The sequence below is a fragment of the Lacerta agilis genome, chromosome 11 (genome assembly GCF_009819535.1).
Source record: "Lacerta agilis isolate rLacAgi1 chromosome 11, rLacAgi1.pri, whole genome shotgun sequence".
In the NCBI taxonomy this organism is placed as follows: domain Eukaryota; kingdom Metazoa; phylum Chordata; class Lepidosauria; order Squamata; family Lacertidae; genus Lacerta; species Lacerta agilis.
In genome coordinates, this window is record NC_046322.1 from 44594805 (window position 1) to 44621942 (window position 27138).

Genomic DNA, 27138 nt, shown 5'->3' on the forward strand with positions numbered 1-27138 from the left:
ATTGTTATTGCTCTCCCCCACCCATGGCGGCAAATGGGGGGGGGGCGGGCTCTCTGCTTGAACATATGTTCTCCAGAGCCAGCCCAATCCCCACACATTCTGGATAACCCTGACGTTGCCCAGATCCCCGGCTTGGGGCTGGGTAGAAAAAACACCCAATGCCTGAGCCAAGGTCTCCCTACATCTGAATCTTAATAAAGTTGTGGCCAGTTTTAATCCCGTAACACATTGTCTTGTATCATTATTCTGCTTAGGGGTCGCCTGGGGTTTGGGGGACTCTGCTGTCCACGCAAAAGATTAAGGGAGCTAGGTTTGGAAGCCAGAGATATTAAAAATTGCTAATACTGTACTAGGCTTGTGCTTGGTGTTGCAATTAAGACATTGATTTTTAACATTTATTCTTAAATAGTTTGATGATAGAATATCTGGTAAGTCATTTCCAAACTTTACTAAAAAGATGCATCTTTTTCTCTCTGCAGCCTCTTCTCCTCTGGATGATGGTGAGAAGCAACAGAAGTTTTTTAGAATGTCATCAAAATCCTCTCTAAAAGAGAATTCACAGACTACTTTACCCTCAATAGAACAGGATGCCCCGAATTACAAAGAGAAATTTATTCCTCCTGAACTTAGTATCTGGGACTACTTCATAGCAAAGGTATTTTATTTTAATTTTTATTCACTTTTGGAATATTTTCCGTAAGCAAAAGTGATTCTCATTCTGTAACATACTGACTGGCCTTACTGGTGTGGGTGTTTTACATGGCAAAAAGCAGAATCCAGTTTCAAGAAGAAGCCCAATCAACTCCTGCATCTTCAAGCAGATACCCTCATTGGCACCACTGAATGAATCTTTTAAGCCCTTACCCACCCACCTGACGAAATGTATGATATCAGATGTAGGGCAGATAGATATGACTTTCCCAAAACAGTCTTGTGGGCCAAATGGTCAGGGCTAGCAGGCCAAGTTTGTTCTGTGAGCAGGAGGCTCTCCACCTCTGGTTTAAAATTGTGTTTTAATATGACATGTTACTTGAATTATTCCAAAACCCTGCTTGAAAAGCAATCTCTTAGCCTTAAATTACTGGCTAAGCAGGTGGAAAAAATGAGCATATCAGAATAGCTTTTTTATTTGTAAAAAGCCAGGTAATTAGTAAAGTAGCTTAAGGACTGGCCACAGGAGGCAAGGAAATGGTGCCAAGAAATAAAAGGAAAGGTGTGCAGAATATGTGAATTAACAATATTTTTCCTTGGATAAGACTAGGTTCCCCCCACCCAAAAAAATGTCAAAAGTTAGGGGGCATCTTATACACGGATACATCTCCCCCCACTTTCTTAAATCTTAGTCCCCCAAAATAAGGAGTGTCTTATACATGGGGGCGTCATAGACGGAAAAATACAGTAAGTATCAATGAAAGAGGGAGCCTGGCATTTTTCCTGTTTGTATTTCTAAGGTTAAAAGAAATTTAAAAAATAAGTTCTTTATTGGTTTTACCCTTTTCAAGCCAAGTCATACTAAAAGTAATCTGAAATTTAAATAAGCATATCTCGCTAAGTATTTGAAGCAAGTGTGTTTTGTTTTGTGTTTACCTTGATTGAGACTTCCATTTACCTTTTAGCCATTTCTTCCATCATCGCAAACTAGAATTGAATATGACTCAGAGGAGAGTCAGGAAAGCAGCGATGATGAAGGTGATGATGAATTCTCACCAGACTTAAAGAGTCAGGAACATTCAAATTCAAATTCATATAGGTATGAAATTATTTGATTCATTTGTTTCCCTTTACTGTTTCTACATTTGTTTTCATCTATGAAATGGGAGGCATCTAGGGAAGAGGCAAAGTTCTCTCCTACACACTCCCAAAGTGCTTCTGTACACAAAGTGGAACTTGCAGATTTTGTGGCAAGTGAGAGAGGAGAAAGAAGGGAAAACTGAAGGTGGGGGAGATTACATTGTGGGTGAGAGAGAGGGGGGTGATGTGGAGTGATACTGCAACCCTTTGCGGGTTTGGAAGCTGAGGAAGGAAGAGCACATTGTAGTCTTGGGGAGGAATATGGAAGCAGGTGGGGGAAATTTTGAGGTCCTGAGGAGGAAAACACTGGGGAAGACGACTGAGGCAGGGAGAAGGGAGTTGGTGTGTGGAGCAAGCAGAGAAACACCCCTTAGTTAATAATAAAAAGGAAAGGGAAACCAGTAATATATTTTCACAGCTCGTGTATACTTGTTTGTATATTCTGTTTAGTTGGTCTCTGATGCGGTTGGCTATGGTTCAGCTTGTCCTCCAGAATTTGAAGACTTTCTACCCTATGGCTGGGCATGATCTTTCAGGTAAGTCTGTCTTAGAGAGTTTTTGGATTTGTTTATATATAATTCCCTCATATTCCTTAATTAACCCATTTTACTTATTTTTATTCATAAAATTTATACAGCTCTTGATTATTAAAAAATAACTGTTATATGTAGTGTACATCCTTGCTTGCAGTTACTTAAAAAAAAATTATTGGTTTTATTCAGAACAAACAATATAAAATAAACATCAATACAATATCACAATGTGGGATTTCTCCAATCCCTTGACTTCCCTCTATCCTCTCCATGGTTCCATTATATTTATAATTCATTCATGCATGTCCATATCTAAATTTTCCATCTATACATATTTGATTCTGTCAGTTGTCATAATACTGCTAATGTTTTTTAGTCCTTGCTTGCAGTTACAAGCCTAGTTGAATATTAGTTGGTGTAAAAGGCAAACTTGTTTTCCTGAAAGACATTGTGGGATGGGGTTGTTTAAGGACTGAGAAAATTAGCCTTCTCTTTTTCCTTCTTGAAATATGTGGATCAGAAGCTAATGTAAGGTCCGGATGCTGAAGTAATGATCCCTCTTGAACTTTGTGAGTGAATATTCAAAAGGGACTGAGTGACAGGAGTTTTAAGGGTAAACGTTTTGCAAGAATATCATCATGAGCCACAGGTGCTAAAGCTGAGAAGAGGTGCCTCCCTTTACAGAGCTTCTTAGAGAGGCTGTTTCTTTACATCCTCCAGTACAACAGCCAGCTAAAATATTAAGTGTGGCTAAACCTGAGCTCCTGTTGAACAAACATATATTTTAAGTTACATACCAAGTCATGTTCTAGCAGTAATATTTTTATACTGCCTTTATAAAAAGCACATATGGCCAGCTAACAGCCAAAATCTATGTAACTGTGAAAAGGGTCTGTTTTGTGTTAAACCTTGAAAATAATTTTCAGATGCAGTCATATTAAGGATAATTTTGAGGAACTAAACTTCATTAATACCAGGGTGTTGGTGTGGTGTACTAGTTGAGAGTGCCAGACTAGGATTGGGAAGATACAAATGTACATTTATTCATGAAGTTTATTAGCTTACCTTGGGCCAGTCACTATCTATTTCACAGAGATAAAAAAGGTGTGTATGTCATCTTGAGCTCTTTTGAGGAAAGGCAGGATCAAATGTAACTAAAAAATATTTATACATACACGAACAACATATATAAAGGATTTTAGGGTTGGGCTAAAGAACTGTTATTTCTCATTTTGTATCCAGTTTGCCATCTCCAACTTTGCTTTGACAGCTACTCCTACAGTTCATTAGAATATATAACTGCCCTTGCCCAAATTTAGCATGTAAATTTATGTCTCCTTCGATTTTGTTTTTACTTTCTGGTTGTCTCGCTTGTGTGCATCTTGACAGGAAAATGTGCAGCCTCCACCCATAGAGTAAAATCTGCTATTGATGTGACAGCAGTACTGTAGCAGAAAATAGAGTGTAAAGTTCCTCAATATATTGCAGTTAAGGGAAAACTTGTTCTTGTTTTAGAGCTTCCCGTTAGCTCCCCACTGTGTCATGCAGTACTAAAGATACTTCAACGCTGGGAGCAAGTTCTTCTTAGGCGACTTGAGATGCATGGCGGCCCACCAGAAAACTTCATTTCTGTTCATACTTCTCAAGATGCATCCTCTTCAGGCCCTGCACTACTTCGCCACAAAGCCTTGCTAGAGCCAACAAACAGCCCCTTTAAGTAAGTGTGCACAGTGGCTCTGTCGTTTTTGTACTTTTCATGCTCTGTAAACTGGTTGTCATTCACGTTTCCATATCGGCAATACATTCTAAAAAGTGTTGTAAGCGTACGTCAGCATAGCGTGGATGTGTTACCTCAAAGCAAGTTTCCCCTGCAGATAGTACTTAAGGACAATTCACTAATTTTGTGTGTGCGCACGTGTAGATTGTATTTTAATGTACACTTAAAATTGTATATTTAAAAGTGGAAAGGCAAAGAAACGACAAGTTTGCAAACATGAATCATGCAGATAAACATGGGAGTTGGAGTGGACTGTAGCTGGTGGCAAATCTGACTTTTACTCTGACCCCCTCTGCTGCTTTAAGTTATATATTGTTGTGTCTTTCCGTCAGTCCTCCAAAACCGAACACTACATATACAAACAAATAAGTCGCTGTGGTCTAACCACGGAGCCTAGGGCTCGCCGATCAGAAGGTCAGCGCTTCGAATCCCCGGACGGGGTGAGCTCCATTGCTCAGTCCCAGCTCCTGCCAACCTAGCAGTTCGAAAGCATGTCAAAGTGCAAGTAGATAAATAGGTACCACTCCAGTGGGAAGGTAAACGGCATTTCCGTGAGCTGCTCTGGTTCACCAGAAGCGGCTTAGTCATACTGGCCACATGACCTGGAAGCTGTACACCGGCTCCCTTGGCCAGTAAAGCAAGATGAGTGCCACACCCCAGAGTCGTCCGCGACTGGTCCTAATGGTCAGGGGTCCCTTTACCTTTAAGTAAATCAAATGAAATACCTTTTGCTGTTTTCTGGAGGAAGTCTCACCTTAATGTGCAAGGAAACATAAGGACTTTTATGGAAATAAGAGAGCTTCTTTACCCACCTTATTTTTATTTATCGAGTTTCTTCTATTTTATCTTTTACACTATTACTTATAATTTTCTTCTTCTTTCTGTTGCCTTGGTTGTGCTTCATCAAAATTTGCTAAGACACTCTGCTGCTTTTCCAGATGACATCTGCACTCCTTGCGCAGACTGGGTCATCTTAATTTCAAACCTAGCTTCCTTGAAACAAAACAAACCTGAGGGATTAGTTCTTTGGCTCCATATGAATAGGTTAATATGATTATTAATTTCATGCTGGCAAAAAATGATTCTCTTTGGCGGTCACCTGCGTCCTGCCTGCTTGATTTGAGCAATGAGCAAATCTGGATTCTCTGCCAGTTTTACAATGGTAGTGGGACTAAACTGGGCTTACAGAAAAAGCTTCTGAAACTGTGGCATGCTTAAAAACATGTTTCTCTAATTTTTTAGGTCTAAAAGTAATAATGCACTATCTGTGAAGAGACTTTGGCAATACCTCGTTAAACAAGAAATGGTCCAGGAAACCTTCATCAGAAACATATTTTCAAAGAAAAGGTGCTTGAATGAGGTATGTATTGTATGTTTTTATACAGAAATTTAATACCGTTAACTTGGCTTTTCTTAAGCCAGCGTTCCTCAAATTTTTTAACTCAAAGGGTCTCTTCCCCCCCAACCCCCATCCAAGTTTGTTTTAGTTTCCAAGGCACCACATTCCTCAAATACAAAGGTTGCATATGCTTAATGTGTAAGCAGTAAAGTTCACTGGCTGGAGAACAGTATAATGAGTGTATTATTTGTTTGGTATAAATACATTTATTATAGTTTGTCCAATTTCCCTTTAGAACTCTTTTTATGTACTTCTGAGAATGTACTTAAAGAAGTTTATTGCAGCATTCCACAATTTTGTTCCACTAAGTTAAATGTTGTTGCATATTCATAAAATTACTATGTAATTGTTAACCTTGCCTCATAGTTGCATGTTAGTCTCATCTTGTCTTTTGTCATGTGATTTATTCTTTTCTGGTGTAGTCATTAGAAGACCAAAATGACCATATCAAAAGTACTTCAGTGGAAGAGCCTGGAATCAATAAGGTATATGTGAAATAAAATAAATGGTAATATGGGAAAACTATAGCCTACATTCAAAATGTTTGTTTGTGTGTATGTGTTTTAACTGTGTAACACATTATGTGGTTCATTGGTATTGATTGGGAAGATACAAAGTGGACTAATACCAGCAATTGTCTGGTCTCTTTTGTATGAGTTTTTTCCCCAGAGTCAACTGTGTCAAGTCTTGCAGATTTGTGGATTAGTTTTATTTGTATGTGATAAATTGTGCAGACTTTAATTGTAATTATCTTTGAAGGCTAGACCAGCAAGCTGTAAAACCTTCATAGATACTTCTAATTGACTAATGTGTCAGACAAGTGCATAGGTAAATGTGTATACTGGTATTTCTGTGCTTGGTAACAGAGGCCTAACATACAAAAACAGAAGGTTTCACTTTATAAACCTTCGTGACTTGTAGAATTGTTCATATGGTTTTTGCTGCTCTTGACAAATTTCACATTATTAGTGACTGGTTCCAGGCTATTAAATGGTAGATACTGAGTCAATTTTAAATATTTCATAGGTAGACATGGTTCATCTTTATGAGAAATTGCTTTTCTTTCTCTAGTTTTCTGGCTATTTATGCATTAAATATAACAGTGATGTGACGATAAATGGTTATAAGGTAGATAGGATGCAAAGTTGATACACCTTTTAAAATGTGTTTTAATTTTTTATAACAATTTACCTTTTTACTGGACTATCTAGAACTAATGAAAGTAACATGCTTTCAAGTAGCACAGATCTCTTTCTGATTAATATTTAGCTTTTATATTTCAGCATGAGCTAGAAAGATAGAAATATTACTGATTAAAAAAGGGTATGTGTGTGACTCCCTCTCTCTTTGTTTCCCTTTTATATACAGATAGAGACTGATATGGGCTACCCTGGAAATAAAGCTAGAATTATCCATAAAGAGTCTGACATTATCACTGCTTTTGCTGTCAACAAGGTATGCACACAAATGGGGTGCTTTTAAAAAAAATGAATATTTTGGAATGTTGTAGTTCAGGCTCACAAGAAGGAAGAGCTATTGTAATATTTAAAGAAAATAGTCAGACCTTAGCTAGAGGTAATAACACCATTTTTATTTCTCCTACAGTAAATATTATGTTGTGTTCTGCATGCACAAAAGGCACAGTGATCTCTGTTGCAGTAATTCTGCTGTTCTAGAAACTTTGGTCTACAGTACTACCAACATAAAATAGATGGTTGCAATGGAACTGTGTGGGTACAACAAAAATGAAAAGTCATATATATGGGCAGATTTTCATGCAGTTGAGCCTTTGAAATGCAATAATACTAACTGAAAAACTGATAGCAGACAGGAGATAGCTATTTCAGTCATACCCTCATAATGGTTTTCCTGGGGCAGCTGGCTGGTCAATTTTGGAAACAAGCTTGCTGGACCATATGCACCTGACCATAGCATGGATATTATGTTTTTAACCTTCTGCACTTTCCACCCAAAGAAGAGTAGCTGTTTGGTGTGGTTGGGGACCCAAATGATAATGAAGCTATGTGGAACTCTGCCAATGCGGATTCATTTAAACACCCTGTCACACTCATAACTTCACGCTTCCATGGGGCTTTTGTATTCATTAGTGAACAGGCAGTAGTCGAATTAAATGTATTGTTAACCAGTGGTGTCCTGTGCTTATTATTTTCCCCTTACACTTGTATATTGTAGGCCAACAGGAATTGTATTGCAATAGCCTCAAGTCATGATGTTCAAGAACTAGATGTTTCTGGAATTCTTGCTACACAGATCTACACTTGGGTTGATGATGCTGTAGAAGTGGAAGCTAAAGGGTATATATTTTTTCATTTGTTGGCTATATCTCCTGACATTGTCTTCTGTACATGAATTTATTTTTTTCTTAAAAATATAAAGCGGTATAGAAATGAAATTATTAATAATAATAATAATAATAATACCTTATAATGATACATTGCTAATTTCTTAATCCAACTAGTTTTTTAAAAGTTATTAAAACATTTATCTAAGAGTGTTATTGGATCTCCTTCCTGATTTTCTTCATCTCCTCAGCCTTGGGTTTTCCCCCTCTCTGTTTGCTTCAGTTCCCATATCACCTTTTCCCCAATGTTAGCACCGCCATTCTGTTACCCTTATTTGCTGTGGTTTTACAGTCTACCTGTGTTGACAAAAGCAATCATTTTTTCCCCTTGGCAGCTGTTGGCTTAGCTGCCCTGGTGTCTCAAAAGACTGGTCTGCTTTGACCCAGACACTGAAGTGTTTATATGCTCACCTTAATTCTGAATTCAAAGAGCCAAGTATAAGCAGGCAACTGGGTGGCATTATGTTAGCAGGATGCTGGACTAGATGGACCATTGGCCAGACACAGCAGACTGTCAGGGACCATGCTGAGGACGGCTGCACTCAGAAGGAACGGTGGAAGCCACCCTCTCCCCCTGCTCCTGCATCTTCCTAGGAGCAGGAGGACAGTATAGATTTGGAACAGTGGTTTGCAGAAGAGCATAGTTCAGAAGTCAAGAGCTGGAAAATAATGGATGGGGAACAGCTAGTAGAAGAAACACTAGAAGAGAGTTAACAGATTCACAGTCTCTGGGCAGCATTCAACCCCCCCCCCCCTTCCCCAAAGACACAGAGAGCTCAGAAAGTCTCAGAACAGAAAGCGCACAGGGTACAAGCTCAGATTACAAGACGTAGGAATGATGTAGATTAATAGGGATGGAGGGGTGTGTGATCTTTAATTGGGAGCACCACCATTTCTAGATGTGCTCTTTGTTCTCTTGCTGTGATTATTAAATATTCTAATTGGTAAGGCGTTCCTTTTGTTTGATCTTCTTATCTACCACCGGGGGGGGGGGGGAGAAAGCTGATTCCCCAATGCCTGACACAGACCCTTCTTACCATTTTATGGTAGCCTAAATTATTGATGTTGCATTATACTTTGTAGATGCAGATTGGCTGAACTGCCGTTTCTTGTGACATAAAATTCTCATTAGAACATTTTCCTTTATAGAGCTGATGATTTCTTGGTTATCCACGCTCGTGATGACTTGGGAAACATTCAGGGAACTACTCCTTATACTCACAGCAATCCTGGCACTCCAATCAACATGCCTTGGCTTGGTAGTACCCAGACTGGCAGAGGTGCTGCTGTGGTGAGTCACCTGCAATAGAATAAGCCTCGAATTACACACTATTGCACAATTAATATTGAATATTTAAGTTTTATTAGGTGTTATAAATCATATTCAGAATATATACACTTCTAATGCTATTAAAGATTAAAACAATAATTACTTAAGAAACTCTCAGCACTTCTGTTAGTGTGAATCCATACATATAACAGTTTTCTTCAGTGCAGACAATCCAAATGCTGTTGGAAACAACAGCAAAGTTTAGTAATAGTACATTGTCTAAGAACATGATATATCAGTTAAGAAGTTGCTGGTTGAATTCTCAATCCCTAATTGTAGCATAGAAATTATAAAACTAATCTGTCCATATATGGTGGTTGAAAATGTGACACAAATTCATGAAGCATTTTGAACATTCCCAAAGGTACCATGCTAATACTAAGTTTCCTCAGCTTGCCTCTTTTGCCATCGGTTCCTTTCAAAGGGCAGAGATGGAGAAGGGAGGCAAAGGTAGAGCCTGGTACTGATGCCCATTATTCAGAAGTTTCTTATGCTGTGCAAAGGATAAACGTCGAGAGAGATCCAAGTTCAGCCTAGGGTTACTTCCTTGCCTTCCTTCCCTGGCCATTTATTTCTATTTTACACATGATTGAGCTGTCCTTTTTTGTTGTTGTTTGAGTTCACTGATCTCCATGTCTGGCTCTTGATATGACCTTTGCACTTGGGAGAATTTACTAGCTGTGGATCTTCCCATCTTGGTGTTACAATGATAGAAAAGCTGTGTCTTGTAAAATTGTCCCTTTTGTTACTACAGTCACTGTTACTCCCAGCTAGTTTTATTTACTGCCTAGCCCAGTTTCCTTTAAGCAGAATAATTCATTACAAAACAACATTGATATAGTACCTTTTAGAGCTTTCAAAATGCTTTACATGCCACCATCTAATTGTACCCCTTACAAAACTCTTACAATAGGGGCAAGTATTTTGTGCGCTTACTGTGGGGTGGGAGTGCTGAACTGAGAGTCACTTAGAGAGTCCTCAGTTGTGCATTTCTGTTTGTGTTTTCTTCAGGATTCTTTCTCCATCTGTGTTTTCACTTGGTCCAATGTACTTAGTCCACTGTTGACTCCATCAACATCCCCTTAGATTCCCCCAACCTCTTAGGGACCTCTTCTTCCTTAGCTTTGGTTACCTTTTCATGCTGTCTCTAAAGCGATTCTGAAGTTTTAGTTCTGGTCCAACTTTTCTGACACTTTCCTCAAAAGAGAACACTTCTGAAAACATCTCTCTTACTTTTACTCTCCAACATTTTAAATCCTCACCAGTTCTGAGTTCTCACATCAGCTCTGCTAGTAGGAATCTGAGGCTGTGCAAGCTGCTTGCTATTACATTAGGGAAGCTCACTGTTTTTGTATTTAACCTCTTTATTACACTCTTTAGTTGATGATTCTTTTTAAAGAGACATGCATGAGCCATTATGTGTATATTAGCCCAGAAGATATTGAGCACTGGATATATTTACAAATCTCATTCATGCCCTTTATTTCCTGATGGATGAAAAATGGCAGGTTTATCTGCAGTTATGTGAGTTAAAGTTGCCAAACACAAGCAAAATAAATAAAACTTGATGCAATTAGCAGGGATTAGCTTCAGTTTATAAATATTGGAACTAGTTACTTAAAATAAATGCTTGAAAGGGTTCTATATGTATCTTTGGTTTTGATTTTTGTATCCATGCTCAGTCATTTTTGCCTTTGCAGAAAGTAGAGAAAATAAAGCAAAAGTAAAATGGATTACACTAAGATCTCAAATAATCTCTGAGGCATGTGTAATCTGAGCCCAGTGATACTGCAGGAAGATAGTAATTGCTCAGACAGTAGCAAGGCCTGTGATCCTATGTATTGTGATTACCATATATCTTCTTTTGCTGCAAGGTTGAATTCTCAGTTCAATTTTTTAGTTTTTATGTAACATCCAAAGGGAGAACTTGGGCATCTTGCCCATGCTAAAGTATTGGCGCAATTTACACATCCACATAGAAGGAATTTTGAGTACTCCCTCAGCTGTTACACTAGGAAGACCAAAGCAAGTGTGCGGTATTTAGCAAAGCTGGATGTGTACATGTTTTGTGTTACCTAATCTTTACCTAGAAATGGGCACTGCTAGCTATGGAAGAATGCCTCTTTCAAATGACATTGGCAGATGAAACACTTTCCTTAATGTGTCTGCCTTTTGACATAATTTAAACTCTGTTTTTGCTCTACATTTTTTCTCAAACTGTGGGCAAGGGACCACCAGTGGGCTTCGTAGCCTTTTCGTGGACTGACACCATTCCCAGTACAGTAGCTGCTCACATGCCCGTGAGTGCATAAGCACACACAGAAGTCAAGAGGGGGTTGGAGAGTGAGATGCACCACGCAAAGTGGAAAGGAGCAAAAGACAGACAGACAAAGAGAGGGGGGGAGGAGGGGGAGGAGGACAGAGTGCCCAGCCAAATATGAGAAAAGGAGGAGGGAATGGATGAACTGAGGGAGAAGGAAACATTTGGGCTTGCTGCTGCTGCATCTTCTGGCCCTTCCAAATCCCACTCCCACACTCCAGTTCTGCTATCCTCCCTGCTAATCATTTACCAAATCAGAATGCTTCTCCTCCCTCTTTCTGAGGGGCAAAGAGCCAAAGTGGGTACTGATGGAAAATAAAGAGATAAAAGGTTAATATTAAAAAAAATAAACTTGGAGTAGAGAAGATGGGGATAAGAAATGGAGGAAGAAGCATATGTAAAAAGTAATGGGGGCAGGGGAGACAAATGTAAGTGTGAATGAGAAGCTGCAGGAGTTTTTAGGAGACTCTTTAAAAATTAGACTTTATGAATGTGCCACATAGCTGTTACATTACTACCTACTGTAATACATGCTCTTTAACCGAAGGCTACTTAGACACATAATTTTCCAGTTAATGCAAATAATTCACAACTAACTTTTCTGTGATTGATTAAATGCAAAACGTGTTCTTCATTCCTAGTAACTTCTGTAAAAGTTTGTTTGCCTCTCTCTTACATGCTTCTGCTTCTACCTCTGTCTTACTTACCTTACAATATACAGGATATTCCAATAATTTTAATGGAATCAGAAAGGAATTGGCAAGAAAAGAGGTAAGAATGCAGCCTAGAGTGTCTCTGTTGGGACCCTTAGTCCTGTGGAACAAGCTCCCCCACTCAGGGGTTAAGTTCTGTTGATATCAGTGTGCACTAATGCTGAGGGAATTATGTAGCTTTCATTGACTTGCATCCATGTTTCAGCCCCAAATTCATGAAGGTAAACAAACTTGGTAGCGTCTGCATTTTACATCACTAATTACTTTTAAAAGGCTTCTGGTCAATTTTGCAGCTTACCTATTTATTTTTGCACATCTAACAGATGATCAAGAAGGCTATCAATAATGTTCGAAGAATGGCTTCCCACCCAACACTACCTTACTGTAAGTTTAATATTTCTAGGCCATTTTGATGTTTGCAATAGTCCAATTTATTATACAGTATATGGAAAAAAATGTTTGAAAATATCCAGCAAGGAAAAGAGCCCCTTGTTTAAAAAGATGGAGAGAGAAAACAGCATACTTGTAGGCAGTTATAATTCTTAATTCAGGATTGAATCTATTTTTGGCCATTTTAACTATACCTTAGTTTTAAAGAAGTGTTGAAGCTTTGTGGATTATTTTTTATTCCAGATTTGACAGGTGCCCAGGATGGCAGTGTGAGAATGTTGAGTGGGGCCATTCTCAACAAATTACATGTTTCCGGTCTGGTGGCAACTCCAGGATTACACGGATGAGATTCAATTATCAAGGCAATAGGTAGCGTCCCTTTTGCATCTCATAGAGATTTAAAGGGGGGGAAGGCAATGTGTTTCTATGAAATGCTCTGGTTGCTCCTTCCAGTAGCTTAGGATACAATAAGTTAAAATCAGTACTTCCCAACCTTTTTTGGGCCATGGCCCACCTAATAATCTGTAAAATCCTGACCCCCCCTCCCGCACGACATATAATTCTTATTATTCAAAAAGTAAACTCCTATTCTCGTGGAGGGAGCCTAAAAGGCCTTTCACTGTTAATACCTCATTCTCAAATTGCCTCCCTTATAAATCAAATGGCCCCCCCATGGGGGGGGGGTGCCCAACATTGGGAACCACGGGTTTAAATGTTTAGGATACAATAAGTTTAAATGGATGGGCCAATATATAAACACACAAACACAAACATATATGTTGGAACTGCATATAGTGTTATAGTCTTAATGTTGTTTTTCCCCCCAGTTTGGGATCGTTGATGGTGATGGGTTTATAAGTCTGTATCAAACAAACTGGAAAACGTCTCTACTTAATGGAAGCACACCCAAACCATATTTGGTGAGCCTAAAAAGCCCCCCCCCCAACTTGCTTTTGTTTGATAGCACCATGACACTGAAAAGCTGTATTTTAATTGTTATAAGCTGCTTATATTCTTGACTGTGGTTTCCTCCTATGCTTTGCACACATACTTTGAAGTAAATAGTTGTAAGACATTAAACATCTATTGTTAAATATACTTGGTTGAAAAATTGCAGGTTTTGTGCTCGTTCTTCTTCTCTTAACAGCAGCCCACAAGCCAAATGGGAAACCACTTCTGAAACAGGAGGACTTTCTAAAAGTATTTTATGATATGGTTTTAGGGACCTTCTGTTCAATGAAAAGAAGTAAAAGCAAAACGAAACAAAAAAACACCTTACCAGCTTTGGCTGGTATGATAGATGTGACTATTCCTGGACTGGGAGAGCTTGACCGCAATAGTTGTGGCATTGGGGCTTCAAGGTGGGATTAATGCAATGCACTATTAATGTTACAGTTCCCTTGCACTTAACCCAGAAACTACAGTTAGGTCAGAAGAGAAGGTTAAGGGGTGATATGATAGCCATGTTCAAATATATAAAAGGATGTCATATGGAGGAGGGAGAAAGATTGTTTTCTGCTGCTCCAGAGAAGCTGACACGGGGCAATGGATTCAAACTACAAGTAAGAAGATTCCACCTAAACATTAGGAAGAACTTCCTGACAGTAGGAGCTGTTCGACAGTGGAATTTGCTGCCAAGGAGTGTGGTGGAGTCTCCTTCTTTGGAGGTCTTTAAGCGGAGGCTTGACAGCCATCTGTCAGGAATGCTTTGATGGTGTTTCCTGCTTGGCAGGGGGTTGGACTGGATGGCCCTTGTGGTCTCTTCCAACTCTAGGATTCTATGATGCATGCTGCATGGTTGCTGACAGATGTGAATCAGCATGTAACACTCCTGCCATACTGGCTGAGGATTTGTTACTGGGCCAAATTCAAGTTGTTATTATGACTATGGAAAGCCCTTAGACAATATCATACATGTTGCTGTTTATAAGATCAAATTATATATTAATTTTATTTCCAACCTTTACTTACTAATGCCCGTTACAATTTCCAGACATGGCAGTGCCATAACAAAACAGCCAGTGACTTCGTTTTCATCAGCTCTTCATCTTTGATAGCCACAGCTGGGCAGTCTACTGACAACAGGTACTGAAACTTGTTCCAAGATCACAGTGGTAAACTGAGTTCAATTGAAAAAAGTACTTTTTATGTTGAGCTATGCCAGTGGTGGCTTGCAGTAGGGGGAAAGTGCTTCCACTCGCACAAGGCGGGACACCTGAATTTCACCAGTTCCACCAACCTCCTGCAGTCCTCAACCCTATATTTCACACTACTTAGAGCCCTCCAGTCCTTGAGACCAGCTTTTCGGAGTGCACAGGAAACTACAGTAGGTAGGAAAGAATTGGCAAAAATGAATTATCCTGCCATGCACAAATGATTTCCATAAGCATAAAACCATCAAACAGAGCAGACCCATTAAAATTAGTGAATTGAAATTATAGCCATGCATTTCAGTGGGTCTACTCAGAGTAGAACTTAATTATTATTGCAGCAGCGTAATTCCCTCAGAGGCAATCTGTCAGGGGCTGCAGATAGGCAGTCCATTTTATCCAATGCAGGAAGCATTATCATGATATAGTGAAGTAGACACACATACACACAAACACTATTTGATGTGTATAAAAAGGGAGGGCACCAGCAAGTGCAATAAAAAAAAATCACTTATTTTTTTCTTTCTCTCTTTTTTTAGAAATATTTGTCTGTGGGATACTCTGGTTGCACATTCTAGTAGCTTAGTGCATGGTAAGTTTAACGCATATATACAAACAACTTAAAACTACAGATTTATATGTAGTTAGAGCTTTTATATTTCAGATAATTGTTATGTTTCCCTTAAAGTTTGCTACATTCTTTATCATGCTTCTGGAAAACAAATACTGTGGTCTAGATTTACATTCTTGTTCCTTGTCTTATTACAGTCTTAGCCTCACAAAACACTATTCATTTAACACGCAATCAACTGACCAATAGATTACTGGAACTTGTGCTAGAGATTATTGGCAATATCTTGTTGAATACGTGCATTATGAATAGAAGACAAATTTCTTGATTTAAGTGGTTCCTCATAGTCATTTGCTTAGGGAGGGGAACTTTCTGCATCCTATGAACATGTGCATGAGAGCCAACAGGAGAATCAGCAACATTTTACTTTCTTTGGACATGAGTTTGGCACTTTAAAACCTAGGTTTAATATTGTAGTTCATGTGCGCTATTGTTACACAGAGCTTTATACAAGACTGCGAATAAAATACTAATACAGTATTATTCAATTTTATTGATTTGGATTTTAGCCTTTACTTGTCATGATACTGGAGCAACTGTCTTAGCATATGCCCCCAAACACCAGCTATTAATATCAGGTGGCAGAAAAGGCTATACCTGTCTAATAGATCTTCGGCAGAAGCAACAACGACAATTTTTCCAGAGTCATGATTCTCCAATTAAAGCAATTGCTGTGGATCCTACAGAAGAATATTTTGTCACAGGATCTGCTGAAGGAAACATAAAGGTAACACATTGTAAAATTCCATTTTGTTAGACTTTGATAAATATAAATTTATTACACATTCATTAGAGCATTGCCTAAGAATTATATTGAGTAGGACTTTAATGTTTGTTCTCCTCTGCTTTTACCTTAGACCTGAGACTATTTAGTATTGCCTTAACTATAAATTCATTTTTATTAAAATATTTATACCCTGCCTTATCTTTATAGAAGTTGAAGTAGGCTTGCAGTACAAACCATAAAATAATATATATTAAAAAAAACAAAGTTACAGTATTGATGAAGTAATGGATTAAACAAACAGTATTGTCCTTGCAATAGCAAAAACCAACCAACCCACATATTGAAATATTTTTGTGTTTTTAGGTATGGAGCCTATCTAACTTTGGTCTTCTTCACACTTTCATCAATGAACATTCTCGACAGTCTATTTTCAGAAATCTTGGGACAGGTGTCATGCAGATTGAGACAGGACCAGCAAATCACATATTTTCATGTGGAGCTGATGGGACAGTGAAGATGAGAATCTTGCCAGATCGATTTAGCTCACTCAGTGAAGTATTGAAAAGTGATGTGAAATTCATGCTCTAGTATGGTGTTAATACTGAAAAATATTTTATAAGTGGGTAACAATTGTATGTAAAGTATGTTGACGATTGTACAGATAACACCACAATGACATTTTTCGATGTTTATATTTATTTCTTGGAGCTTCAGTCCTCGATGCACTGATGCCTTAAAGATTTAATAAGTTGCTTCTGGTTTTGCCTAAACCATATTAGATCATTCAGTAAATGTTTAAAATATGTATGTTGCTGAGGTTTTTTATGTATGTTGCTGTGTTTTTAATTTGTAGGTGAACGTGGTCTTTTTTCATTTATTCTTCTCTAAAGACCCATACCATAAGGAAGCCTTATGATGTTAGCCTGATAAATACAACTATCTGTTGCCAAATTCCTCCTCCTAGCTAGCTATGAGTATGGGTTGTACTTGTCTAAAATAAGCACCTCTTGAGAGTTGAGCTACCGCTGCTACCTAATCCCTGGAATCCAAGTTGATCATTGTTGCAATTTGAACTCTGTATACAGAGTAAGAATTGGATAGACTTTGTGTTAGAACTTTCCATGCTTGAACGGCTGCTATCAGGATGGCAGTCTTTTCCTTAAACCAAGAGACATACAGAATATATTTTTATCGAAGCCCTGTTTAAAAATATGCAAATATGTGATTACTCTCTCATAAAACTGTTTAAGAATTATATTTAAAAAAATTAATACATGAACCTTTAGTGTTGATGAAATGAACCATAGGAATGTGCTGCATAGGATACTGGATGCGAATTGTTCTTTTGTAAAACGCTGAGTGTTTCAGGAAATAGACAAATAATGCTATTTACTCTTTCTGGTGAATTTGTTTTCATTTAGCCCAAAGATGCTGTTTTCTCCCCAGCACTTAGATCATAGTGTTTACATTGTAACTGCCTTTCTGAAGCAAATTTAGAAAATACTGCAAAAGAAAATGACTAATGCGGGGTATGAAATATACTATAGATTTATAATGGGGGAAATCAATGTATATTGAAGTAAGATTTTCACTTTTCTTTTGCCAAAATGTAAAAAGTGTACACACTAACTGTTTTGACCAAAATATAGAAATGCACAAAGCCTTCAACGTTTTCTATGTGCTAAAACAACTATTCTGGGTTACTCTTTCATTTTAGAAGTGTAGAAAAGAAAAGTATGTAAACTAGATAAGAGATGTCACTCAAATGCAAATAATATTTTTGCTATAATATTGGGGGTGGGAACAGTGTCAATACAATGCTAATTGTAAAAAAAATGGGAATGGATGCTGTAAATAAAACAAAAATGAAGGGCTTGTATAATGAATTTTGTAATATTCTCAGGACACATACTTTTAACATTTTAATTTTAATATTTTGTAACATTTTATATGATTTTAAATGTCATTTTTTGCAGATTTCTGTGCAAGGAGCAGAGGGGTGGTTTCTAAGCACTTAGCCTACATTTAAATTTGTGCAATAACATATATGCTACTATTGTAGAGAAGAAATGCACAGCGGCATTTCAAAGAACTAGCACAGTTGTTTGATACATTGAATTTTAATAATTTTTCCTCTGAAATTCCTGTGAATCAATTGATGTTTTAAGACACAATGATCAGGCCATGGGGTGACTTGGTGACAATAGCTCTATCATGTGCCATGAAGCAGTCAAATGACTGGAAGGCATGCCTTTCAATACCCTGCTTATGAAGGAAGGAGCACCAGCAAATAAGTGCTTGGAGTGGCCTGAAGAGTGACCTATGTCCCTTGTGGGGCTTCTATAAAGTCATCAACGAGGATGATACATGCTAGGGTTCTGGAAAGTTATGCTTATGTTGGACAGAATACCTGCGCAACTATTTTGGAGCAGATCATGAGTTTGAGTGCTGTGACGATTATATTTCATGTATGTATTAAAGCATTTCCTCTTTAAACACTGTCACCCTTCACATTTTAATTCAAAAGACAAATATGGGGAAATGATTTCAACGTTAAAAGAGGCAAACCCTAATTTTTCAGTTTCTGAGTTTTATATTTGAATCACAAAGGCAGCCAAGCATACTGAAAATTTACAGTTCAGGGTACCAGCAGTTCAGACTTTAAAAAAAATAAAATAATAAATTTAAGATGGAAATTTATATTTTGAGAAGTACTATTATTTTTTAGTAAACCCTTTGACAAGTTGCACTTTAAGTATGCCAATATTCCAATATTGTGTACTGTTCTGCACTTCTACAAGGAAAATGGGTGAATGAGTGTGTTCATGAAAAATACTCTTCAGCTAATAACTTACATTTTGTAATAGTCATGTATTTAGTACCCACCCGTAATGCCTGAATAAAAAGTCATGTAGGCACTCATTGTTCGAAAATGCCATAGTTGCTATGAACTTTTTATGAAGACACTTTCCTTAGCATGAAGGTCATTTTAAGGATAATGTTATGTCTGTCCCCAATTTAATATATTCCCCCCCACCATTCTTCTTTGTGCTCCTAGTGAAGAGGTTGAAGAATGCAACTTCCGATTTTGAAACTAACCGCTGTTCCCTCTTACATCTGAACTCAAGGAATTGTGGTTTGTTTCAAATGCCCGGGATATAAAACCGTAGCTTAAATAAACCATAATTCCTTGAAATCGGGTGTAACAGTTTGTTTAAGATGTATCATTCTACTCACCTTTTGGTATCCTTAGTTCAGTGCTCAATCTGACTCATTCACAAACTGGGGAAACCATGGTATGATGTTGAAGATTGGTAAGGTGTGCACTTTTTCCCACCCTTCTAATCAATTTGTTGCTGAAATATAGATTTCTTATGTGATCATGAATTTGTACCAAGAGTGGTTAACACATCAGACTGATAGCAGAGGAAGAAATTCAGTGTCATGCTCTTCTGATGCAACACTTGTCAGTGCAAACATTTCAGGTTGCTAGACACCACGATCCACCCTTTCCTCCCAACACATGCTGCTATGGGGTTCTCCTGACCCCTGTAGGCCACTTGGGGGGGGGACGACATTGGGAGGCAGGAAGCCCTGTTGCAAAAGTCCTTGTCCTCATTAATGTGAATACTATACAGTCATACCTCTGGTTGTGTTCACTGCGGGTTACGTTCGTCACGGGATACAAATGCGCCGAACCCGGAAGTACCGGAATCACAGAAGCGCCGAACACATGTGCAGACACGGCGCTTCAGGTTGCACTCTGCTCATGTTGCGAACAGGCCTCTGGAACGGATCCCGTTCACAACCAGAGGTACCACTGTATAGAGTATTTATTAAAACATTTTATGCCATCGTTTGGCTCTAACAAGGCACTTTACAAAAAAAGAAAGAACAAAAATCGATGAACTGGCACAGTAACAGAAAACATTAAATACCAAGAAAAGTTAAAACCTCCATTGTCAAGTTAAAATTCATTAAAAGCCATGCTGCCTTAAAATATATACCCTGTGTGTATGATGTAAACCAGATTTTTCTTCACATATGTGTAATGGCACTTCCTATCTATGCGTGTTCATTCGTCTCAACACAATGTAGGATAGCAGAATTATTGGGCAAAATCTCCTGTATGACTGGTACTACAAAATACTATGAAGTGCAGAAGGTTCTTTGTTTACTTCATTTTCCATTATTCCCCATGCGCCTGTGGCTAAGGGCTGCTTTATATACTAAAATATTTTACAAGTACACAAAAAGGTTACATATGTACATGGCACAAACACCCACAGCTTTATATAAGATCCAAGTTCCACGTCACATGACACTATGGAAGCAAATACACATTTGCTGCTGAATATTATGTGTTTTTCCAAATTAATCACTGCTGTTGTAAAGGCAGCAATTCCAACAGTAACTGAAATACTTTTTTTCTGAAGAGTATACTGGTATAGGGAAGTACGCTACCTACTTCCATCAGCAGTCAGGAGAGCTGTGATGGGAGTGAGGAAACTTGACATCTGTAACCTGTGCTTATCTGGGCACCTTCTTAGTGCATCTTCTCTGGGCACCAAGGAGTGCTTGGAGGTAACTAGACCCTTTCTTGGTGCTGTTTCAAGAGGTGCTTGCTGGTGGTTTCTTCAGCTACTGAGCTAATTTAGAATGCAATCATGCATAGTCTAGAAAAAGAGGTGTCAGAACTCGCCATGAACGCCTCCCTTGTCTTATAATGGCAATTCCGCCCACCTGAGAGGTGTCGGAAATGGGTTACAATGAGTTCTGGCTGAACAAAAGCCCTGCTGTCCTGTATGGAGCAAGCTGTATGTAGCCTGTAGGTTTCAGCTAAAACTCCCCCTATGACCATTGGAAATTGGCCCACACCTAGCTGAGGCTGATGGGAAGTTGGGAATCTAGCAATATCAAACATGAAACATCAAGGCTTGGATCCAGAGAAGGGGCATGCCTATGTATGAGACAGCATCATGGAACATGAGTTTTGCATGCTGTTTTGGTGTGTCTGTGCAGTGCAAGGGGCTTTGCAATCCCTATGCTGAACAGAGCTGCTTTCTGTATGGAGTGGCTGTGCAGTCAAATTTCCCATGAGAAACTCAGTTATGCCACCGATGCAGCAGGGTTGAAGTCAGCTGATGGGTGGTACTTTCCACAGGGTTTCGCTGCACAAACTTTCCATAAGGAACTTGGTTTTGCAGCTGATCCTGCCCAGTCTCTGCCTGCCCTACACCTAACATCACATATGACGTCAGTGTGGGTCACAGGATTTGAGGGAAATTGAGGATTTGAGGCCCAATTGGGAACTATGGCTGGTTCCCCACCCTGATGTAGCAGTTGGCGCTGATCAAGACAAGTTGTGTTTCTAAGCTGAACAGCAGCTTTTGACTTAGGTGTTACTTGCAGCAGTTACTTAGCCCTATTCTGTATATGGATAGTCCTGAACCCTCCAGGTCTTCAGACATTATGTCATCTAAATGGAAAAGAAGAGAAGGCTAGCAATTATAACTGTTTTAGGGACTTTCTTATATACCCTGTACATATCCTTGGAAAGAGACATTGCCTTCATGTTTTCCTGGGGTTTTCAGTTCTGGCTGGCAGGAGGTCTGCAGAGCCTACAGGGAAACAAAGAGCCACATGGGATATGTTTATTTTCTGAACTTCGAAATAGGCCTCAGACAGTTACAGAGAGACCTTTCCTCAGAAACCTTACTTAGAGAATACAGTGGTACCTCTGGTTGGGAACGGGATCCGTTCTGGAGGCCCGTTTGCAACATGAAAAGAGCACAACCTGAGGTACAGAATCTGTGCATGTGTGCAGTGCGATCCAGCACTTCTGCGCATGCACAAAGTGCCAAACCCGGAAGTAACCCATTCCAGTACTTCCGGGTTCGGCACATTCGTATCCTGGGATGAACACAACCTGCAGCGAACGCAACCAGAGGTATGACTGTAATATTACTCTGGAAGCAACATCTATATGCTGAAGCGTTTTACCTTTTTTGTCCTCTGAAAGAAGGATCCAGACGGGAAGGCGGAGGGGGAGGTTGTGGGTGAGGTGGAGGTCTCAGGGAGAGGCGAAATCTTACTTCTCCTCCCCAACCGGGAAAACCCTTTTCTCAGCTTTGAAAGCCTAGAAAAGAAAAAGAAAAATGTGAGAAATGGGACCCACAGTTAGTACAATCCTGATCTACATCCCTAAACTGATTTTGGCATTCACACTTCAAAGCTCAAGAGGAATTCTCTATCATCATAGAATGAAGATCCTGAGAGAAATCCTACTTACATGTCTATCTTCTTTCTGTAACGAATACGAAATGATCCAACCATAGGAACTCACCAGGCCTTTTAGCACTTTGGAGACCAGTGAGCCAGTAGAGGGAGGTGTCACAATGGCTTCTGTAAATCGGGCTGTTCCTGGAAAATAGGGACACTTGTCAGGTCTGCTGAGGTGCCCAGATGGAAGACCACCAGGGAACCCATGATATGGTGCTTAGAATTATACAGAAAAAAGTACTACGTAAATAAATGCATGTATAGAAGGAAAGGAAAAGCTATTAACCCCCTCCCCTCCAAACCACTAGTTTCCTTCACACTGGGAATCACTGTTTGATGCAAGTTAAATGGCATATTTGGGTCTTGAGCTCTCTCAGTATAGAGCTAGGATGGAGAACCTGTGGCCATCTAGATCTTGTTGGACTCGCTACAGATCCAGCCAGCACAGCCAATGGCCAGGAATCTTAGCTATAATAATAATAATAATAATATAATAATAATAATAATAATAATAATAATAATAATTACTACTTATACCCCACCCATCTGGCCAGACCTCCCCAGCCACTCTGGGCAGCTTCCAACAGGATATTAAAAACACAGTAAAACATCAAACATTTAAAACTTCCCTAAACAGGGCTGCCTTCAGATGTCTTCTAAAAATCAGATGGTTGTTAATTTCCTTGACATCTGATGGGACGGCATTCCACAGGGCGGGTGCCACTACTGAGAAGGCCCTCTGCCTGGTTCCCGGTAACCTTAGTTTTTGCAATGAAGGAACTGCCAGAAGGCCCTCAGAGCTGGACCTCAGTGTCTGGGCTGAATGATGGGAGTGGAGACGCTCCTTCAGGTATACTGAGCCGATGTTGTAATCCAACATCTGAATGGCCACAGGTTCTCCACCCTGACCTATAGAGGTGTCTATGCCCAGCATATGGATGTTAGGGCCAAGGATCCTTTGTACTGACCCCCCCTTCAAGTGATTATTGTATCCATCTTCAAATTTGTATTTTAAACACTATGAGAGCAAAGTGGAGGAAGCACAAAGTGAGTTTCTCAGGTGAGGAGGAGGAGGAAAATAAGTATCTTTCTCCAAACAGGTCCTATGACCAATGTTTAATACTCTACTTGAGCTTTGATTGTGCCACATATATAAAACATTTGGATTTTTATTTTGTCTCCTATGCCAGCCAGGAAGACTGCTTCTGCTTCAGACTTATGAACTCTGGGACTGGCAGAAGCTTTGCACCTGAAGCAGACTAATATGCTTTTAATTACTGTGTACTAGTAGGAAGTTTGTGAGATAAGTGTTGCAACATTGCAAAATTAGAAAGCAAGACAAACAGGAGACGTGACGCCTGTAACAGCAATTTAAAACTGCATTTTTCAGACAGAAAATGAGTCGTCTCTTTTCTCTCTCAGGATTAGGTAGGTCTTTTTAGGCTTTCCTAAATAGGTGAAGACTGTGGATCTAAAGGGAGGGGGGTTTTAAATTGGAAGTGCAGCTGATTAATAAGGGAATCTGTCGTTGCAAGAAAAGGAGAGCCAGGGTATTAAGCTCCTAAAAGCCAGAAATTTCAATGTTTCCGTTTACTATGAAAAATAGCATTTAAACTTGAGCTGAAAAATAGCATTTAAACTTGAGCCTTTTACAGTTTTTTAAACTTCTGTATAGTATTTTGTATGTTTTGGTAGAAAAAGTGTGTGGTTTATTTAAAGAGCTAAAACCCAGATTTTTACTCGTGCTCAGCCTCATTACAGTCTGAAATGGTATACTGAAGACAATATGACCCTTAGGGTCACTTCCAATGCTAATTCTAGGATTCTGTGTTGCTTTCCCCCTTTAACAGATGGGGAGCTGAAGCTACAATAATGGCAAATTATCTGGGACCATATAATACAGCAGGTCTAGGTTTAGCCTACTTCCTACATTGCTATATAAATGCTAAAGAGATACCAACAACTTTTTGTTGTTGTTTCAAGCTCCTTCAAGATTCCTTTCATGACAAACCAAACCAAACCCAAAGCCCCACTACCTCTTTATAAATATTGTGCACTTCCAAATATTACTTCCAATACATCACCAAACTGTAGGATGAATGGTGACAGGGATTCCTACAGGTTGCTTTATTCTGGAATGAAGTTATTCAGGAAATATGAAAGATTATTAAAACACATATTCAAATTTCTCCCCAGTTATCCCTACTAAATATGAGGGCATACACCATGAATACATTTTGCCAAAAGGAAATTTTGAGATGGGTGCTGCCAGGATCCCTATAGCAAAATAGTGGAAATTGTTAACAAATAAATAAATATGGACCATATCCTTATGGCATAAAAAAATTATTGAAATTTAGTTATTGAAGAAAAATAGCACATACCTGTAAACCTGAACCTAAACTGTATCTCTCACCACACTATCTACAGAAATAAGGTTGTGATTTTAAATTGGGTGTCGTTATTTAATATGTTTAGGTTTTATGCCTCGCTGGATATTGTTGATTTTTTGTTATTGTGTTTGTGTGTGTTGGGGGGGGGTATGTATTATGCATACACGAGTGGGAACTGCAGCAAAATGTTGTAGCATATTTCAGACCACATAGGAGGCAGTCTGGTACACCTTTTTGAACCTTGGGAACTTTAATTTACATTCCCAGCATCCTTAAACTACACTTCCCAATAATATTTGGGAGGAGTCATGCACTTTAAATAGATGGCATGTACACATTGAGACACCCCTCAGCAGGGGCGGAGTGAGGGGGGCGTGGGGGGCAGGCCGCCCGGGGGGGTGACACTCAGGGCGGGCCCCCGCAATCGGCGCCTCCAAAGCCAGGGTGTGTGCGTCGCGGCAACTTTTAAGGCTGCAGCGCGTGAACAGCAGCACAGTGCTGCTGTTCACGCGCTGCAGCCTTAAAAGTTGCCGCGACGCCGCACGGTTGGAAGGGGTGCCAGCCGCTCACACCCTCCATCTTGGGTGGACATGCGCATGTCCGCATATGCGCAGTCCTATTGGGATGCTGCACACGCGCCGTGACGGCAGGGTGCACTCATGCTAGGGAGCGGCACCCCGCCCCCAAGGGGGTGCCCCCACGTTTGCCACCCTGGGCGGCAAAGTGGCTCCCTACGCCACTGCCCTTCAGTAAAGGTAAAGGCCTGACCTTTGTGGGATATGTCAGTCAAATCTAAGAGAGGACTAACTGCCTCTATGTGACAGTCAGTTTGGTCCGTTGATCGGTTAGGCTGCTGCTGATAGAAGTGTTAAGTAGTAAATGCTCTGATGAAGTCTTTTTAGGATTCACTAATAACTAATATATAGTTTATATCTTTTGTAACCTAAGTATGTACTCAATGAATCTGACAGTAAACTATTTATTTTGTTATCATTCAGATTCATGTGTATTTTTATTTTAAGAGGGACAAAAGGGATTAACAACCAAGAAGGCAGGAAGATAGAAGAAATAATTATTAAAAAGGACTCAAACGAGTCAGCAATCCGCTTGCTGCTGTGTAAACTTAAATAAGGAAACGTTTAACCCTGCTATATTATATATAAATGTTCCTACAACTTTTGGGTCCAGTCACGGACGATTCTGGGGTTGCGGCGCTCATCTCGCTTTATTGGCCGAGGGAGCCGGCATACAGCTTCCGGGTCATGTGGCCAGCATGACAAAGCCGCTTCTGGTGAACCAGAGCAGCGCACGGAAACACCGTTTACCTTCCCACTGGAGCGGTACCTATTTATCTACTTGCACTTTGATGTGCTTTTGTTTTTTGTTTTTTTATAAGAATTTATTAGCATTTTTCTATAACAACATATACCCACACCCACACCTACAATTAAACAAATGCAAAACAAATAAAACAAATACAAACAATGTCAAGTTATCTTACTGCATCTTTCTAAAAAAAAAAAAATTTCTATTTCCATATCTTGACTATGACTTCCCCTGCCTTTTCACCTTCGATTTTATATCCTTAATCTACTTTATAACCATTTCTCCTGAGAAAAAAAGAAAATTAAATTCAATTGTATAATTACATTCAATTTATATCTTCAACATTTTGCTAAGAATACATCGTCATAATAATACCTCGTCGTAATTCTTCTTCACTTATTCTTATCGATTTCTTATCTTAATCTACATCTTAATCTTAATCCATAAACTTAATCCACTAAAATTCACTTTGCTTATACTCCACCTCACAGATCTTCACAAATCATTCACATCAAGTCTATCTCTTCTATCCTTAAGACCACTGCTAATAACATAAAAACTTGAAATATCTCCTTTCATGTTCGAATAAAAAATAAAAAGAAATATTGTTGACAGTATTCGCCCTCCGATTTCAATTTACCATAACAGGCTACTTTAAATTTTACTTAATGCTTCACCCCACACCCCCTCTGTCCATTATCTTCTTCTGTTGGCATCAGCACTGAACTTCCATGTAGCTTCCCTCTCCAAACGTCCACAGATCCAGGCACAGTCCAAACCTCTCCTTGCCACGAGTTCAGGGGTGTCCATCTCATCATCCCTCAGCTTCTTCGGTTCTTTGTAGCATTCCTTTTCTTCTTGTAAATACCTTAATTCTCTGTCCCTGGCCCCCGAGCTCACACCTCGGGGACTGGATATAAAAAATCTTGACGTCGCCTTGGGGCTGCCACCCCCAAAAAGCGAATTTCTTCTCCGAAGTAGCTCACTCATTTCTCTCCATCTTTCCATCCACCC

The 27138-nt window shown here is 39.3% G+C and overlaps 1 protein-coding gene and 2 long non-coding RNA genes across 3 annotated transcripts in view; 1 reads left to right on the top strand and 2 right to left on the bottom strand.

The window, feature by feature from the left end:
* Positions 1-18619, top strand: part of DMXL1 (Dmx like 1) — a 69583-nt gene extending 50964 nt beyond the window's left edge. Inside the window, 17 exon segments of the mRNA XM_033164138.1 lie at positions 480-655; positions 1617-1750; positions 2242-2327; positions 3840-4041; positions 5344-5461; positions 5923-5985; positions 6869-6955; positions 7694-7815; positions 9012-9153; positions 12549-12609; positions 12859-12891; positions 12894-12983; positions 13441-13535; positions 14609-14700; positions 15305-15357; positions 15906-16123; positions 16487-18619. Of these exon segments, the coding sequence (XP_033020029.1) occupies positions 480-655; positions 1617-1750; positions 2242-2327; positions 3840-4041; positions 5344-5461; positions 5923-5985; positions 6869-6955; positions 7694-7815; positions 9012-9153; positions 12549-12609; positions 12859-12891; positions 12894-12983; positions 13441-13535; positions 14609-14700; positions 15305-15357; positions 15906-16123; positions 16487-16711 (1997 nt within the window). The 3' untranslated portion in view covers positions 16712-18619.
* Positions 9334-14691, bottom strand: LOC117054908. Its single transcript, XR_004427552.1, has 3 exons — positions 14587-14691; positions 11763-11817; positions 9334-9371 (listed from the first exon to the last, which is right to left on the bottom strand). It is a non-coding gene; the product is annotated as an uncharacterized LOC117054908 (long non-coding RNA).
* Positions 18620-21636: 3017 nt separating the features above from the next.
* On the bottom strand, positions 21637-22167 carry LOC117055241. Its single transcript, XR_004427589.1, has 2 exons — positions 22127-22167; positions 21637-21744 (listed from the first exon to the last, which is right to left on the bottom strand). It is a non-coding gene; the product is annotated as an uncharacterized LOC117055241 (long non-coding RNA).
* Positions 22168-27138: the final 4971 nt, after the last annotated feature.